This window comes from Apis cerana, linkage group LG9, assembly GCF_029169275.1.
Source record: "Apis cerana isolate GH-2021 linkage group LG9, AcerK_1.0, whole genome shotgun sequence".
In the NCBI taxonomy this organism is placed as follows: domain Eukaryota; kingdom Metazoa; phylum Arthropoda; class Insecta; order Hymenoptera; family Apidae; genus Apis; species Apis cerana.
The window spans coordinates 363,381-381,219 of NC_083860.1; the positions used below are offsets into that span (position 1 = coordinate 363,381).

At 17.2% G+C, this 17,839-nt stretch overlaps 1 protein-coding gene and 1 long non-coding RNA gene across 4 annotated transcripts in view; one reads left to right on the plus strand and one right to left on the minus strand.

Annotated features, from left to right (window-relative positions):
* Positions 1 to 5,043: 5,043 nt before the first annotated feature.
* Positions 5,044 to 9,706, minus strand: LOC114577647 (uncharacterized). Its single transcript, XR_003697885.2, has 2 exons — positions 9,572 to 9,706; positions 5,044 to 5,536 (listed from the first exon to the last, which is right to left on the minus strand). It is a non-coding gene; the product is annotated as an uncharacterized LOC114577647 (long non-coding RNA).
* Positions 9,609 to 17,839, plus strand: part of LOC108001962 (ran-binding protein 9) — a 35,569-nt gene continuing 27,338 nt past the window's right edge. For all 3 annotated transcript variants that reach the window (XR_009831218.1, XR_009831219.1, XM_062079770.1), the window contains exon 1: positions 9,609 to 10,428. Coding sequence is in view for 1 of the 3 variants with exons in the window: in XM_062079770.1 (XP_061935754.1) it covers positions 10,230 to 10,428 (199 nt within the window). In the remaining 2 variants the exon portion in view is untranslated. The remainder of the gene's footprint in view (positions 10,429 to 17,839) is intronic.

Here is a 17,839-nt window from a genome sequence, read left to right on the forward strand (position 1 = left end):
TTTAATTTTAATTCTTTCTTTACTTAAAAATAACTTAATAATTTCTTTATTTACATTTTTAACTGCATAATATAAAAATATATTACTATATCTATCTTTAAAATTAATTATTTTTTCCTTTATAAAACACTCTAATTCAATAACATTGTTTTTAGTGATTGCAATAAGTAATTCTCTATTATTAATGCTTAATCTTCTTCATTTGTTTCTATTTTCTATATTAGATCCATTAAAGTTATTATTTAAAGTTTGAAATTTATTATCAAAATGTACATTTTTTAAATCTGATATATTTTATTGTAATATTTTATATTTTTTATATAAAGAAAAAAATAAACAATCAAATTTTTGTTTATTAATAAATGAATATAATAATATAATAATATAAAAATATAAAATATATTTTCTTTATATTTTTATACAACAATTAATATAATTTATATCAGAAATTATCAATATAGAGAAGTAGAAAATTTATTTTATAAATTTTAGATTATAAGTTATAAAGAATTTAAATATAAATCTTAAACAAAAATCGAATGAAATATATAGAAATATATAGAAAACTCACTATAACAAATCTGAATAATTTTTGAAGATATATTATTCTTTTTTATTGAACTTTATTTGAATCAACAATATTCAGAAATAATAAAACTTCTCTTTTTTTATTGATTAAACATATAAAATAGAAAAAAAGTTAATAAGTGTAACTATAATTAATTATATAATTATTTTTTCTAAAAAATATAACATAAATATATGCTAAATCTAAATCCAACTATAAAAATTATTTGTCATTTTATTGTTTACTATTGGAAAAAAATTTCGCAGAAGGAATGCAGGTTGGTTATTTTCATATGTATTTTTGTTTTTCTTATATTTATCACGATTATCAAATCAAAAATATTATCAAATTAATTCGATTATGACAGAGAGAGACAATAAAATCTATCAAAACCACAATCCGTATTTAAATCTCAATGCATTGGTATAGATGTAGAATTTAGAATATTCTAATGTATTAATATAATATAAAAATTTTTTTATTTCTCATAATATAGGTTAATTATACATAATATACATATTATACATAAAATATATAAAATATCACAATTTTGTAACAATAATTTAATTTTAATTTTAATTTATAAATGTAATTTTATTTAAATAATTAAGATAATAATTATATATATACTGAACTAGACATATTATAGATATATTAATATTATATAAAAATAATTAATAGTTCGGATATTTTAAATTTCAATTTTAGATGATCCTAACTTTATAAATGAAAATAATTTTTATAATTTTGAATATTCAAATTATAGCTTTTCTACTATTATGTAGTATATGATGTCAGAAAAATAAAGCGGAAATAAGGTTTTAGCGAAGAATTCCTCTTGCCCTTATACCGTCCCGCGAGATTTTTTTTGAGCAATGAAGATATAAAAATAATAGATATAGAAAAATCTAAAATAATAGAATAAATATAAATAGATACAAAATATCTATTTTTGCTATATATACAAAATTTTTTTAAAAAAGTTTTAATTTTTTTTCAATACTTTTGTCAATTTCAATTAATACTATCCTTCTATTATAAAGATTGTTTTAAAATTAATGTATAAGAATAAAAGAAATATTAAAAAATATTTTGTTTTGATGTTTGAAAAATAAAACATATATATTTTCATTTTAATTTCGTATTTGGAAGAAGTAAAGCAAAATCTTTATAAACTTTTTTATTGTTTTTATTGTTAATAGATTAAAAATAAAATAACGTTAAATTGTTATATTTCAAGTAATAAAATAATTCTATGATGATAAATCAAATTCAATTTCATCGGGAAAGCGTAATACTATACAATTAATAAAAATATTGAAAAAAAAATATCTTTTTAGATAAAGTTTTAAATATAAAAGTTGATATTATATTTGTATCCATTTATTTTTTAAATCTAAAGTGATAGATAATTTTATAGTCGGATTTAGATTTAGCATATAAAAATCTTTTTAATCAAAAAAAAAAAATTCGTTGATTTATTTTAAATATGTATTATTTTATTGTGTTTTATGTATTTTCATATAAAAAGAAAAATGTTGATAAAAGAAAATGTTGATTATGTTTGATCTTCCTTTAAGATTTTGTATAACATGAAGTCTATATTCTTACAGAAAAGATATTTTACATAAATATGTATTTAAAATAATAAATAAATTGAGTAATAAAATATGAAAATCATAGAATATATTATTCTCCGGAAATGATCCAGATTTGATTACTTGTCTTGTATGTATGTGAATATAAGTTTAATATGATTCGCATATTGAGTCATATTTGCTTTACTAAAATAGATATGTACATCCGGAACATAATTTGAATTGCTTCCTAATACTTATGTTCAAAAAGGAAAAATTTGAAAACTCTCTAAAAATTCAATATATGATATGGCGATAGGAAGTTATATTTTGTTTTATTAATTAACGGAACTGTTTTGACAAGATGTTCTGTTTTTTCTATCAAGTTACGCAGCTAAAAATTTTGAAAAGACTATAAATTTTATCAAATTTTCATATGATTTATATTTATCGCATTAATGTATATAATGTATATGTAGCATTATCATATATTGATATGATAAGTTGCATCATTACATATTAAAATATTATAGAAAAATACAAAATAGTGAGTATAAGTACAAATAGTATCATTTAAACGTATGATTTAATATCATGAATAAAAATTATGACTTAAAAATTACTGCGAATAAATAAACCTATGTGTAAAGAAAGAAACATCAATATTGAATGAAAATCTATTTAATTTATATCTATATAATTTAATTTATTTTATGTCAAATCAAACATTTTTTGATTTGATTGAATATCTCAGATTTTGTTCGAGATGTAGTTCATTTGAAATGTGATTGTAATTTATTTACTTTATATACTATTTATATTAATATATTACGATTTACTAACATCCAAAATATATAATATAATATATAATAGATAAACTAATATATATCACATTTATAATTAATATTTATGGAAAATCCTAAAGAATTTAAAAATGTGAAAATAAATATAAAACAATCCTTAGCAACTGAAATTACAGTAATTGGTTATAACAATAAATATTAAGTATGAGATTAATATCGCTATCATTAAATTTTTATCTCAGAAATTATTTATCGGATTGATTAATTTTTTTTTTTATTTTAATTGAAAAAAAAAATGAATTTCTTAATATCAAAAATATAAGTAAGAAAGATGAGATGATCGATTGTGATTGATAAAACAAGTTTATTGGATGCTTTTTACGATCAATATCTTTTTTCAAATATCCCCAATTTTTTTTGACACATTTTCAAAATTCGAATGAAAAAAGAAATAAACCGCTATGATCTGCTGATATATTTAATTATATAATTATATAATTATTTTGTTCAAATTATATAATTTGAACAAAAATTAAATAATCATCTAGAAAAAAACAAACAAGCAATACATAATTCATGACGAAACATATATATGAAATTATAAACAGAAATTCTAAACTCAATAAATTAATGTACTTTTTGTTACATCATGCATTATTAATTATTTAAAGAATCTAGCATTACTTTTAAATTACGAGTTGTATTTGATGGTTCTGTTAAGATATCAAAATTATCAACAATATAGCATACACTAGACAACAAAATAGAATTTATTTTCAATAATAGTTTAAATATAATAATATAATATAATAGTTTAAATATAATATAGATTAAATATAAATATATCTTGTCAACTGATATCGAAAAAAATGTACCAACAAATACTTGTCAATGAAGAAAATCGCTGTTTTCAATATATTTTTTAGAGATAATAACAAACCACTTAAAATTTACGAATTAAATATTTATGGATTTTTTTTATCAATTCGAGTGTTGTTGGCTGAAAATTACAATGATAGTTTCTTTAATAGTAGTCATTCTTCGATTCGATTTTTATGTCAATAATCTATTAGCAGGAATAAATGATCTAATACATGCATAAACTAACAACGATCACAATTTTATGTATTACAAATTTTACATTTCAAAATTAGATTGCTAATAACAGTAGAATATTAAATTATGGGGAAAGATCAAAAGTGAGAATCAAAATAAAATCTAAAAAAGAAATAAAACACTGAAACTATTGTGGAATGTGCACCAAGATGAGATTTTATAAGATCTTTCAATGGATTTCACGTAACGAAATGCACTATTCTATCTAATATATCACAAATATTCGACCTATAAGATTATTAAAACTATTTATTCTATACGCGAATTTATTTATCAGTGAAACAAGTATGGCAATTAAAAATCTCTTGGGATAAATCTCTTCCTCATATTTTGTGGATAAATTTCCAGAATAAACTAAAAATTTCCGAAACTAGATTTAATTAATAACATTTTAAGATTTTTATCTTATAGCCGACTACTTCACGCCTATTGTTTCTGATTTATTGAAAACTACGTAAGGAAAATTACGAATATATTTATCTCGTTTAGTCTCTATATATGAACTCATACATATATAATATCATAACAAACACATTTAAAACCAGAAATTCAGAACTTAAAGAATAATTTAGAAATTCTGAAAGACAATGTACTGCACTTGTTAAATCCATTTGTTAAATTCTTAAGTACTTCTAGATTTCTTAGAGTGGGTAGACTAAGCAATGCCTCAATTAAACAAAAATATTATTCACTCAGAATATAAATCAACTAGAATATTTATTGTTCATGAACACTTACAGTTACACGCGATCAAACTATAGTTTTTTTGCTACGCAAAAAATTTTGGATATCATCTGCGAAGGATAGAAAAAGAGCATCATTAAAAAATGTTTAACATGTTTTCGAGTAAAGTCCAATACAATAATGCAAATAATGAGTAATTTATCTGTTATCTAGCTCACTCTTGTATATTCTTGCTATCTGCGAAGTGGACTATATAGATCTAAGGATAGGATTAAGATTTATATTAAGGCATACATTCATATATAAGGCATTTATTCGTATGTTTTACAATAAAGGCGATCCGCTATATTGAATTAACTATTAATCTTTTCACAGATGCATTTGTAAATTGCTTAAAAAGATCCAAGATTATGCCACGATATTTATTCGGAATTAATTTTGGAGCATGATTAATTAAATTTAAAAAACTCATCTCGCATGAAAAAAGAAATTCAAAAATTAATTTTTGTAAATAAGAAGATAAATTTTTATAAATAAGTGATATATGATTCCTCCTTCTGATTTTGGAGGCTTATGAGAGAACATTATAAAATCGGCGAAATCACATTTAAAGCGGATCATCGGAGACGTGATATGAGAAATTATATACTTTCTTGTTACAGGTAGTTCTTAACTTTTGTCCTCTAAATTCCTTCAATGTATGTAATGTCCTTCATCCGATTCCGATGATCTTTCACTTTCTTGTCAATGATTCACTTTGTATCTCGTTTGAATTTAACCTGAAAAATCTAATAAAAAATAAAATAAATTCGGTCTATAACATTTTTGAAGGCAATAACAGACGCAATAAAAGACAACGGTAAATAGTACAATAACAAATTTCTAGTTCTAGTACGGTGGTTATCATCAAGACGATAACTTTTTCCTAAACGTACAAATTAAGACGAATTCTATAACTACATTCTGAAAGAGACAATTAAAAAATGATCGAGATCTATATTTTATTATTGGATGAAAATATCGCAATTGCAATCAAATCATTGCAGAACGCACAAAACATTAAAAACATTGAGAGTTTAGACTCATAACATTTTTAATATAATTAAATTAATATAATTATTTTATAATATTAATATATTATATTTAGTAAAATATAATTATTTTTTAATATAATTAATGTAGTAGAATTTATTTACTTATTACATATTTACATTTTATTAATTTCATATATTATTGGATTATAATATTCCACAATCTTTTATGACATTAATGATTGTTCTACATGTATTAATTAATTTTAATCAATTATTAGTTATGAATTATTTAGTTCTAGAATTTTGTATTTATTGTAATTTGTATTGTATTGTATAAAATGATTTCACGTACTTATCATCGGATTATCAATTTGAGTATATAATTGAACACAATGTGTTCAAGACGGGTAGCATGTTGAGACATTGAATAGATGATATAAGATTCTTATGATTAAGATTATATTGTGAGAATAATGTTGTTTTTGAGAGAATCTTTAGAATTATATATTCGTTAGAAACATTTTAGCGTGGTTTAAATATGAATATGATTTTGGGATTTGAAATATTTTTCATTCATGCCAATCTCAATGGCAATTGACATCATCCTTGAGAAGAATTATATTCACGAATTAGTTTTCTGTGAACAACGGATTTTGTGGATAATTTCTCACTTTAATTCTAAAATTTTTCTTGAATTGGAGTGGTTCATGATATTATCGACTCCACCAAAGATCTACGATTTTATGAAATCGCAGCATGGAAGATTTTAGAGGTGTACATAGAACATTCTTGATTTTGGAACTTTAGAATCGTTTCAAAAGCAAAACTTTTTAAATCTCCGAATGTCCTTTTTACATCTTAGAATTTTTTGAATTTTTGTAACTTCGAATGAATAGAACTTGTGAATTTAGTAATAAACGTAAATATTCATTAGCATATGAATTTTGCTTTTGATTGTTTTAGAGTAGAACTTTGTTAACAACAAACTTTGTAATAAATTAATTTTATTATTATACCACAGTTCCAGGAACGGGTTAGAGATATAGATTTCTATTAATCTATAATATTTTATCACTCTGTTAGATATACAAAACATGAAAGATTGCTAAAATTTTAAAAATGGATTTCACTTTCTCAAAAAGATTTAACCATATTAGAAAATTTTAAAATATTTAACGGATTTTAATATTTCATTTAATATTTCATAAAATTCGGATTTCAAATTGATTTAATTTTTTAAATAAGATTTATTTTATTTTTATAATATTTTATATTATTTTTATGTATATATATTTATAATTTTGTATTATATTTATTATTCATAATATTTCATCAATTTTGAAATTTTAAAAAAATGAGTTATGTTATTATAATAAAAATTCATATTCTTCTATATATATATTCTTATATATTCTATATTCTATATATATTCTTATTGTTGATTAATAAAAGATATTATCTATTTTAAAAATTAAAATTTTATCTTTCAAGAATACTGAAATATAATTTATAAATTGATTTTTTGATTTATAAACATTGTATAAATTATTAAAATTGATTAATTTTAATTTATTAAAATAGTTGAAAAAAAATTTTTTCAAATTTAACTAATTATGTCTTATATTTTTTTATTATATGATATTGTAGATCAAATGTTGTAAAAATCAAATAATAAAAAAAGAGATTTATAAGATTGAGAGAAATTAGAAAAAATATAATAATGTAAAATATAATAATATAATAATGGAAAAATATAAAAATATAATAATGTAATTTTTGTCAATTATAAATTTTTTAATATAATTTAAAGTTATATTTTTTAAATAAAATCAATAATTTTATTGATATTTATAACAGATTAATTGGTATCATTTATCCATCAGCAATATCATAAATAAACAATAATTTGATAATTTCAATAAAATAATAAAAAATTTTCAAAAGCATATAATGGTATAAAAAAACTAAAATGGTTTTTGTAAATTTATTTAAATTTGAAATATATTTTAAAATCTAATCTCTATTATAATTATGAAGTTACATAAATTAATAAAACTATTGTTTTTTCTTAAAACTAAAAAAAAGAAAAATTAAATTTTTTAAAATTTAAAATCAAAATCACTATATATGTATTACATGATATATGATTACATGTTATTTATGTTATTAGATAATATACATATATACATATGTGTTATCTATGTTTATATTTTTACATTTTTTATTTCTATTTTATTTTATTATTTTAAAATTTTTATTGCATTTAAATTTAATAGATTTTATATGCAATTTTTTATATACTTATAATTGTTGAATTATTGTAAAGATCTTTTTAATTATATCATTAGATATATCACAGGCAGATAGACTATTGATATAGGTGCATTTTGAAATTGGGACCATATGGATAATTTATTAGTAATACTATTTCTACTAGTATATTTTATTAGTATTATATATTTCTACTATTTCTATATATATTTCTAGTACTATTTCTAATTGTTAAAAAAATTTCATTATCTAGATAGATAATAAATAATTTCTATTTTCATTTCGTTATTAATTACAACTTGATTAAATATTTAAGAATTTATTACAATATTATTAATAATAATATTATTAATAATAAAATAAATAATTATCACAATTTATATTATAAAAATAAATTTTAAAAACTATTAATTTAATATCGCAACATTCTAAAATTACAATTTTTTTTTTCATCGATAATTTATTAAAATAATTTATTAAAACTAAAAAATTTATAATTAAATCTAAATTTTATAATTTTTAAATTAAGAACTTAATATAATGATTTTTAATAATTTATTTTCTATATTCTCGAGGATCTTTCATTTATAATAATATAATCTTTAAGAAATAAATAGATCAATTGAGAAAATGATAAAATATCGCATTTCCTATGAGTTTTAGACATGTAAAATGTTTATAATTGAATTTTTAAAAATTATAACTTTTTTATATTTTACAATATTTTTATCAATATTTAAAATATTTTGTAGAAAATCAATTTTTTAAAAAATATGCTATCCATTTTTAATTTTTGAAACATAAAAATGAAAATATAATTATTTAATTTTGAAGTATTATTTTTTCTTATTAAATTATGATATTATTGTGCTATGATATTTTTAATAAAATATTATCATAAAATTTTAATTAAGGAAAACATAAATATTATATGTACAATAATAGTAGCAGTAATAATAATAATGTTATTATTATTAGAATTATGATTCATTTGAATTTTTCTATATTTCATCCAAGTTTTTAAAGTATTCACGAACATTAAAAGAAATTTTTTATAATAATTTAGGTTTATCAAAAACTTGTATAATTTATATTTATACATCAATTTTATTAATTTTATTTTAATATAATTTAAATTAATAAAAAATTAATAATTAAGAAATATTTTAAAAATTGAAAATATAGTAAATGATCAGTATGCATATATTCATACATAAAAAGAATTCATAAATAAAATTTTTACTTTGTATTTATTAATTATATTTTCTCTTTATTTATTATTTTAATTAAAATAAATAAAATAACTTTACATAAACTTTAATGTTCTTTGTTCTAGGTTAAATAATAAATATAATTTTACTATTATTAAATTATTTACTATTATATTATCAAATAAAAAATTCAAAATAAAAATTTGAATTTTTGATTTTAATCCTTATTAACGATTGTATTACATAAAATGAGAAAATAGAAAAGAGAAAATTAAATAATTAATATAAATATAAAAAAAAATAATACTTGTGCTATATTATCAACACTATTGCATTAAATTATAATTTCATTATATTATTTTATTTGTTTATGCGATTTATTACAACAACATATCACCGAAAGCAAATATTTTATAAAACTAATGTGAAAGTTCAAAACTAGTAATTTCTAGTAACTTGATTGATTAAATCATTGATGCCAAAATCTCATTATAATTTATATCTAAAATAAATTGTAATATAATATTATAGTATAATAGAAAATATATGTATAGATAAGTATTTAAAAAAAAAGTATTTAAAATTATACAGAGCAAATGAATTGTATATGTATATAATAATAAAATAATAAACATTTATTATATTTTATTTATTAAAATATATTATTCAAATTTAATATTTTTCCTATTTTTTTTCTTTTTTTTGTAATTTTTATTTAATATTAATATTAATATTAATATATTCATATACATATATTTAAACATAATATTTGAACATAAGATTGCATTGGGTGTGTTTAGCATAAATATATATTCAAATTTCTTTTAAAAAGTGTATTATCTATATATTATACACTTCGTGAACAGAAGGTAAAGTTGAGTTGCGCAGGACCGTTGCGCAGGACTGTTGCGCAGTCAGTTAAGCATAGTCCACTGGCGAAAGTAGTGGGGCTGTCCAAGAGAAAGATGGCTGCCACCAGCGAGGAATCGAGTGTTATGGAGCCTTCTCAGACGAATTCCGGGCAAAATCAGCCCGTTGATCCTCTAAAAATGCTTTATCCGATGGTAAATGAAGAGGAAACGCCACTACCACGCTCGTGGAGTCCAAAGGACAAATACAATTACATCGGCCTCTCCCAAAACAATCTTCGTGTTCATTACAAAGGTACGTTTGATTAGTCTTAATGTTTCTTAACTATTTTTCTGCCATTCAGAGAATTCTCGCGGATGATTTTTAATGTTCTCCGAAATGAAGGATCGAGGAATGATTCCGGCCAATAGGATTCGATTCTTACTCGATACGGACAAATCGTTGACGGAGCTATAATATCGATTGAAAATGGCAGAGCTCCGTTTCGCGTGTGTCAGCGACCTAAACAAAGGAATCAGCTGATCGGTCATGGTCTCTGTTCGACTTTCTCTTGATCACTCATTTTTTATTAAATCCCAAAATTTATTATATTTTTCAAATATCTATTTATCAATTGAAATTTTCGTGGATCTATGCTTTTCTGATTTCTTTCGGATATTTACGGAAAAAACGAATTTGCGTAGAGAAGGAGTAATGGCAATGACAGTTGCGATGTTTGAATAGTTTTGTTCTTTCTTCTATTGCTAAGTTTTTCTTTCTTTCCTTCTCTTTTTTTTTCTTCAGTTTTATTGTCAATCAGTTTTAAAATGAACAAATTTTAAAAATTGAAAAAAATATTCGAATTATGTATTTATAGAAATTTAATAAATTAATATAAATTAAGATACTAATAAGAACAGTGTTATTGTTATTGTAATTGCATCCTGATTTTCAAATTAAAATTGAAATTAATTTAAATATTATTTTTATATAAAAATATTGTGTTCCACATTTGAAAAAGTAATACTAATTGATTAATAATATTAAATGCTCTTAAAAATTATTTTTCTTTTAAAATAAAAAATCCAGAAATTATATAATATTATTTGCATTTAATTAATATTATTTCAATATGTAAAGTAATAGATTTTTAGATTAATAAAATTATATATTATTATATATTAATAAAAAATAGATTATATAATGAATAGATTAATTATATATTATTATAATATATATATATATTATATATATTATAATTATTATATATGTTAATTAATACACAAAATTTTTAAATAAAATAAAATATTTTATAAATTAATATAATTATTTTGTATTTATAATAAAATTATAAATTTTAAAAAGACTGTAAATTCTTTGTGACAAATACTATGAATTTAAATTTAATAATATTGCTGATATATTAGAATAGTTTTAATAACAAAATGCTCATAATAAATTTATTATAATATTTTCAATATTTATTAATATAATTCATTTCTTTATACAATATTTGTTTTATTTTATAATTTTGTATATTTTCTTCATACAATAGAAATTATAAAATATCTTAGATCTCTTGCAAAAATAAATTTTTCAAAAAAAAGATCTTAATTTTATTATAAAGAAGATTATTACAATAGTAAATATATATTTAAATAGCTATTATATTATTATAAGTAAATTAAGAATGATTAAAGTTTTCTATTATAGAGATATTTATTTAATAAAATAATTAAAATAAACTTAAATAAATTTTATCAATTATGATGATATAAAAAAATATCTTATGCAATATGGAACTATATTAAAGGATGAATATATTAAAATATTTTTGTGACAAAGTCATTTTTTTCTCTCTGTTTTTAAAATTATTGATATTTTTTTTTTTACATGCATATATATATTTTTTCTTGTATATTTTATATAACATTGAATATATTTAGAGATTTATAACTGCACAACCTTGAAGTATAATTTATTATTTATATTATCAAGATCATAAATTTTAGCTATCGACGTAAATTTACGAATATAAATATGTTCTAGAAAATTTTACTATTAGAAATTTTTTTTTTATAAGGCATTTATTATATAATTTTTTTAATTATTTAATTTTATTATTTTTCAATTATTATTATATATTTTTTAATTATATCAATTTTTTTAATTATTTAAATAATAAATAATATAATTTAATAATTTAATTAATATTTATATAAATAATATATAAATAATATAATTTAATAATTTAATTAATATTTAAAATCATAGTTTTCATAGTTATATATTACTGAAATAAATAATAATCGATCAATAATAATGATCTTCTGATTCCAACTATATATAAAAATTTTAATTATTTTCTTTTTTGTTTTCTGGCGTTGTAGATTATTTATTATAAATATTCGTTATTTTCTTTATAAGAAAAAGCTTCTTTTTTTTATTTCGAACAATTTATTATGAATAGCTTATTATTATAATAATGAGTTATTAAAAAATAATCAGATTTTTTGAATATATTTACTTATACTCGCACATTTTCGCCTGTTAAAATATTGATCTTAAAAATAGATATCACATTTAATTTAAATCATTATTATATTAAGATTATCTAATTAAGCATCTTTGAATGCATTTTAATTAAAATACATTTATATATATAAGAAAAATAAATATACATCATGTAAAAAATATCAATGACATCAAAAATTAGAAAAAAAAATCTTTAATTTGTTTCTTGATTCCATTTAATTGCATATAAAAAATATATTTTTTAATTTATCATAATTAAAGAATCTTAAAGAATTTTAGACTATCTTTATGATATTTTATATATATACATACATATAATTTAATTACATATTTATATATTTATATATTATAACTCAAAAATATAAATATTTATAACTTTTAATATAAATATTTAAGAAAATTTATTTAAAAAATTTTTTTGTATTGTATTCAAAATCTTTTTTTAAGTTTTTTAAGTTTTTAAGTTTTTTAAAATCATTAATTTTATATAAAAAATATTCTTAATTTTTATTAAAATATATATATTTAATAATAACAATTCGTGAAATATATAAAAAAAAATAATTTAAAATAAGATTATTGTTATAAATTAAAACATAAAAGAATTATACATATATATATATATATTTTATATATAATATTTTTAATGTAATATTTACTTTGCTGTTTAAAAAAAAAGATATTTATATATATTTTTAATTAATTTAATTGCTTAATTATCATATTTTTGTAAAGAATACTTTCTATAATATGATTTTGTGTTAATTTTATAAAATTAAATAAAAAATCACTTATATTTTATTTTTATCTTTCTTATTTTCTTAATAATCATAAAAATTAATAATTTTTTTATTCATTTTACTTATTTTGTTAATAAATTATGTTAATAAAATTTTGCTAATAAATTATAATTGTAATATATAGTATCTTAGTACAATTAAATGAAAAAAATATGTAGTTATAAAAAAATTATATTTAATTTCAATGACATGTATTATAATTTGTCTTATATAATATTATATTATATAATATTATGAAACATTATTAAAAAATATACATTTTTTAAATATATATATAAATTCTGTATCAATTATATCGTATATTTCTTTGCAATAAATTTAATAGATTAATAATTAATTTGATAATTTGTTATTATTGTTTAATTTTATATAATATAATTTCAATAATTAGATAATTATAAATTTAATGTTTCTTTTATTACATAATATTTGAAATATATAAATATATATATTTGAGATATATATAACAGTAATTTACAATTTTAATCTTTATTATTATTAGAAATTGAGATTGTATTATACAATAATTTCATTTTATAAGAAAAATAAAGAAAGCATAACGAATTTTGTGTATGTTATTTTATTATTGTTAGCCATAACATTCTATTCTTATATTCAATATTTTTATTTTTAAATATTTATTTAAATTATTTAATGAAGATATTTAATGAAGAAAAAAAAAGAAAAAATATTTTTAATTTTGTTTCTTTATAATATAAAAGATTTTTAACATATTAATATTTTTTGCTGAATTAACTAAATATTAATTATTTATTATTAATTAAACATTTTAAAATTATAACTATATTTTATTAATATTTTTTAAATTTTATTTAAAAATGCAAGAATATTTTTATCAGAATTAATAAAAATTTAAAAAATTGAATATTTTAAATATTTTAAAAATTTAATGATTTTTTTTAAATTGTTAAAAAAAATTAAAAACAATTAGAGTATTATATTATAAAATTTAATCTTTATTTTTTCTTATATATTTTTTTTATTCCATTTTTATTATTTTCCATTTCTTTATTAGTTTAAATTAATTTTTTTTGAATATAAGTATAAATTATTTTTTTTATTTAAATTTAAATTTTTTTTTTATAAATTTTTTAAATTTTAAAATATTTCAATCATTTTACAATTTTTAAGTATTTGCATATTATATTTTTTATAATTTTACATTTTTAAATTTAACAAGGATAGTATTTGCAAGATAAAAAACAATATTTTCAAAAAGAATTTTATAATTTAATATTTTTAATTCTTCAGTATTTAAAATTGTATTATATCAATCATTTAAATTGTCTTTAAATTATTTATAAATCATTCATAAAAGAAATATTGAAACAGTTTATTTAAATTTTATTTTAATAAAACGAAAAGTAGTTAGAACAAGAAAAAAAATCTAGAATTTATAACTTTCGTTTGTAATTAAATTCTTATTTATTAAAATCTTCTTTTTTAATTAAATTAATTAATTTTTTCATTGAATCAATTAATATTTTTTTATAACTAAAAGTAATATTACTGTAAATGAAATCTACTATAATTGAAATTTAATACAAGTAAAACTAATAATATAATTATATTAAAATTAATAATATAAAATTATTACGACAATATAATTATTATAATTATTTTATTAATAGAATCTGAATTTCAAATAATGATTATTGAATTAATTAAATAATGATCAAAGTTAAAAGGATGCTAGTTCAAAAATTCATCTATTTTTTAATATTCTTATTAAATGATTTAAATATTGTACAATCAATTTAAATTTTAAAATAAAAAACATATATATGCATATTAATATTAACTTGTTAATTAAAACCTTTCTTTTCATTATAATTAAACTGCAACTATATTGTTAAAATATAATATAAAAAATTTACAATTTATTGAAATTATATATTTAAAACTTAAAAAATATATATCAAGTTTCATATTGTTTAACAATCAATTTTATGATTAAAATATATTGAAAAATATTTATCGGATGCAAATTTTCATTTTAAATATAATATAATATAATTTTATATCATATTATATATTATAATTTTTCACTTTAATTTAATCATTTTATAATATAATATAATATTTATAACATAATATAACTTTTTTTAATTTTTATAGGATATAACAATTATTTATTATTTTCATAATTTTATTTATAATTTAAAAAAAAAATTTTATTTATATTTTTTAGTGAATAATGTATTTTTTTTATTTTAAATAAACCATTATTAATGTTAATTAATGTTTATATATATATAATTTTAAGTAGTATAACTACAATATATTTTTTTATTTCAATTCATAACCATTAATCAAAAAATTATAAATTAGTAATTAATAATAATTTATAACTTTTATAAAAAAGATAATTCTTTTAAAACTTTTTAAAACTTTTATAAAAAAAATATTTTATTTTTGTACGAAAATTAATGTAAAATATAAAAATATTTTTTTTTAAATTTTAATTTTTTATAATTTTATAATCTTTAATAAGCATTTCTTATAGATTTTAATGTGCTTAGTACAAATCTACAAATCGTTTTTTTTTAAAGTTCACTATTTTTTAAAAAATTAATTTAAAAAAAACATTAATTTTAAAATTTTATGCTTTTATAACAATTATTTATTTATTATATTATCAATATATATATAATTTGTTCTTCGCATAAGAAAAATGTTTTTGAAATTCTGTAGATTTTTCTTAATATAGAATATAATTATTAAATATAAACATTTAAATACATTTAAATAATGATCAAAATTAAAAAGATGTCCATTCATTTATTTTTACTCATTTATTTTTCGTTTTATTTCAAAATAATAAGATCTATATAAATATACTAAATAGTAGAGGAAAATAATTTAATAATACCACACAAAAGGGCAGATTGATTTTTTTTACAGAACTTTTAGCTATAAAAATCATCAAAAGAAGTTATAAATTCATTTTTTTCAATATAGAAGAAAGTAATTCGGTAAAATGCACAAATGACAATAATACTCAATAATGACAGTCATCTCGTTTGCTTTAATTCTTCGAAATCGCAGCGAAATACCATCATCATTAAGTATCATTGTGTTAATATATTCTTTAAATGTTAATATTTTTTTATTAAAAAATTTTAATTTAGAAAATATAGGAATCAATATAATAAAATATATAATAGAAATTAATATAATGAACTTAAAAAGGAAATGTTTAAATAGAAAATGAATTAAATATATAATAAATTTTATAAAGAAATATTTTTAGTAGATTTTTGTTAAACATTATGATAATGAATACTGAATTTATATTAAATATTTAAAAAAATTTACAATTAGAATATTTTACAAATTTTTTATCACTTGAAAAAAACTAGTACAATACGTTTAAGTATTTGAAATATATTTGAATAATATTTAACAAAATTGCTTAAAAAATAATTAATGGATTTATTTATTATTTTTATAAAATATAATTATTATATTAAAATAATATTTTAACATAATATTTTATATTTATAAATAAAATATATTTTCATATATGGAAATTCGTTTTGTATATATGAAAAATATACAATATTTATATATATATATATATATATATATATATATATATATATATATATAATTTATTTAATAAAATTAAATATTAATTAAATTAAATAAAAATAAAAATTATTCTGACACAATTTCTTATAGACAAATTATAATGTTTATAATTCTATTATAATGTTTGTAAGATTAATAATTGTTTTGTACTTAATTAAATGTGAAATGGGTAACTGTAGGTTATTAGGTCGACAAACTGCATGACTGCATTACAAATGTATCCAAGATTAGCGATTAGATTGCGACGAACGATCAGTTTTGTTCTTGAATTTCTTGCCTTTGTGTTTTTAACTATATATCACTTTTTCCAAAATTGTTTAAAATGAAATAATAAAAAAAATTATATTTTATTTATTAAATACATAATTTTTTATTAATATTTTTTTATATTTTTAATATTTATTAATATTTTATTAAGTATGTATATTTTTAGAAGATTTTAGAAATTATGAATTCCTAAAATGACGATTTTAGGATTTTATGAATAATAAAAATTATTTTATATATGCAGTTATATTTCATTATATAATAAGATATTTACTAATTATGATATAATCTACATGACGAAAATAGAAAAAAAAATATTTTTTTGTTTAAGATTTCATTTTTAAATAAATCAGTAATAATAAAGTAAATATAAATCTGTAAATAATAAAGTTTAAAAAATTTTCAAGTGAAATATATTTTTTAATTTGATATTTTTCTAATAAATTACAAATGATAGAAGATAATTCTATAAGAAAATAAACAAAAAATATAAAATAATTTTTTTTTAT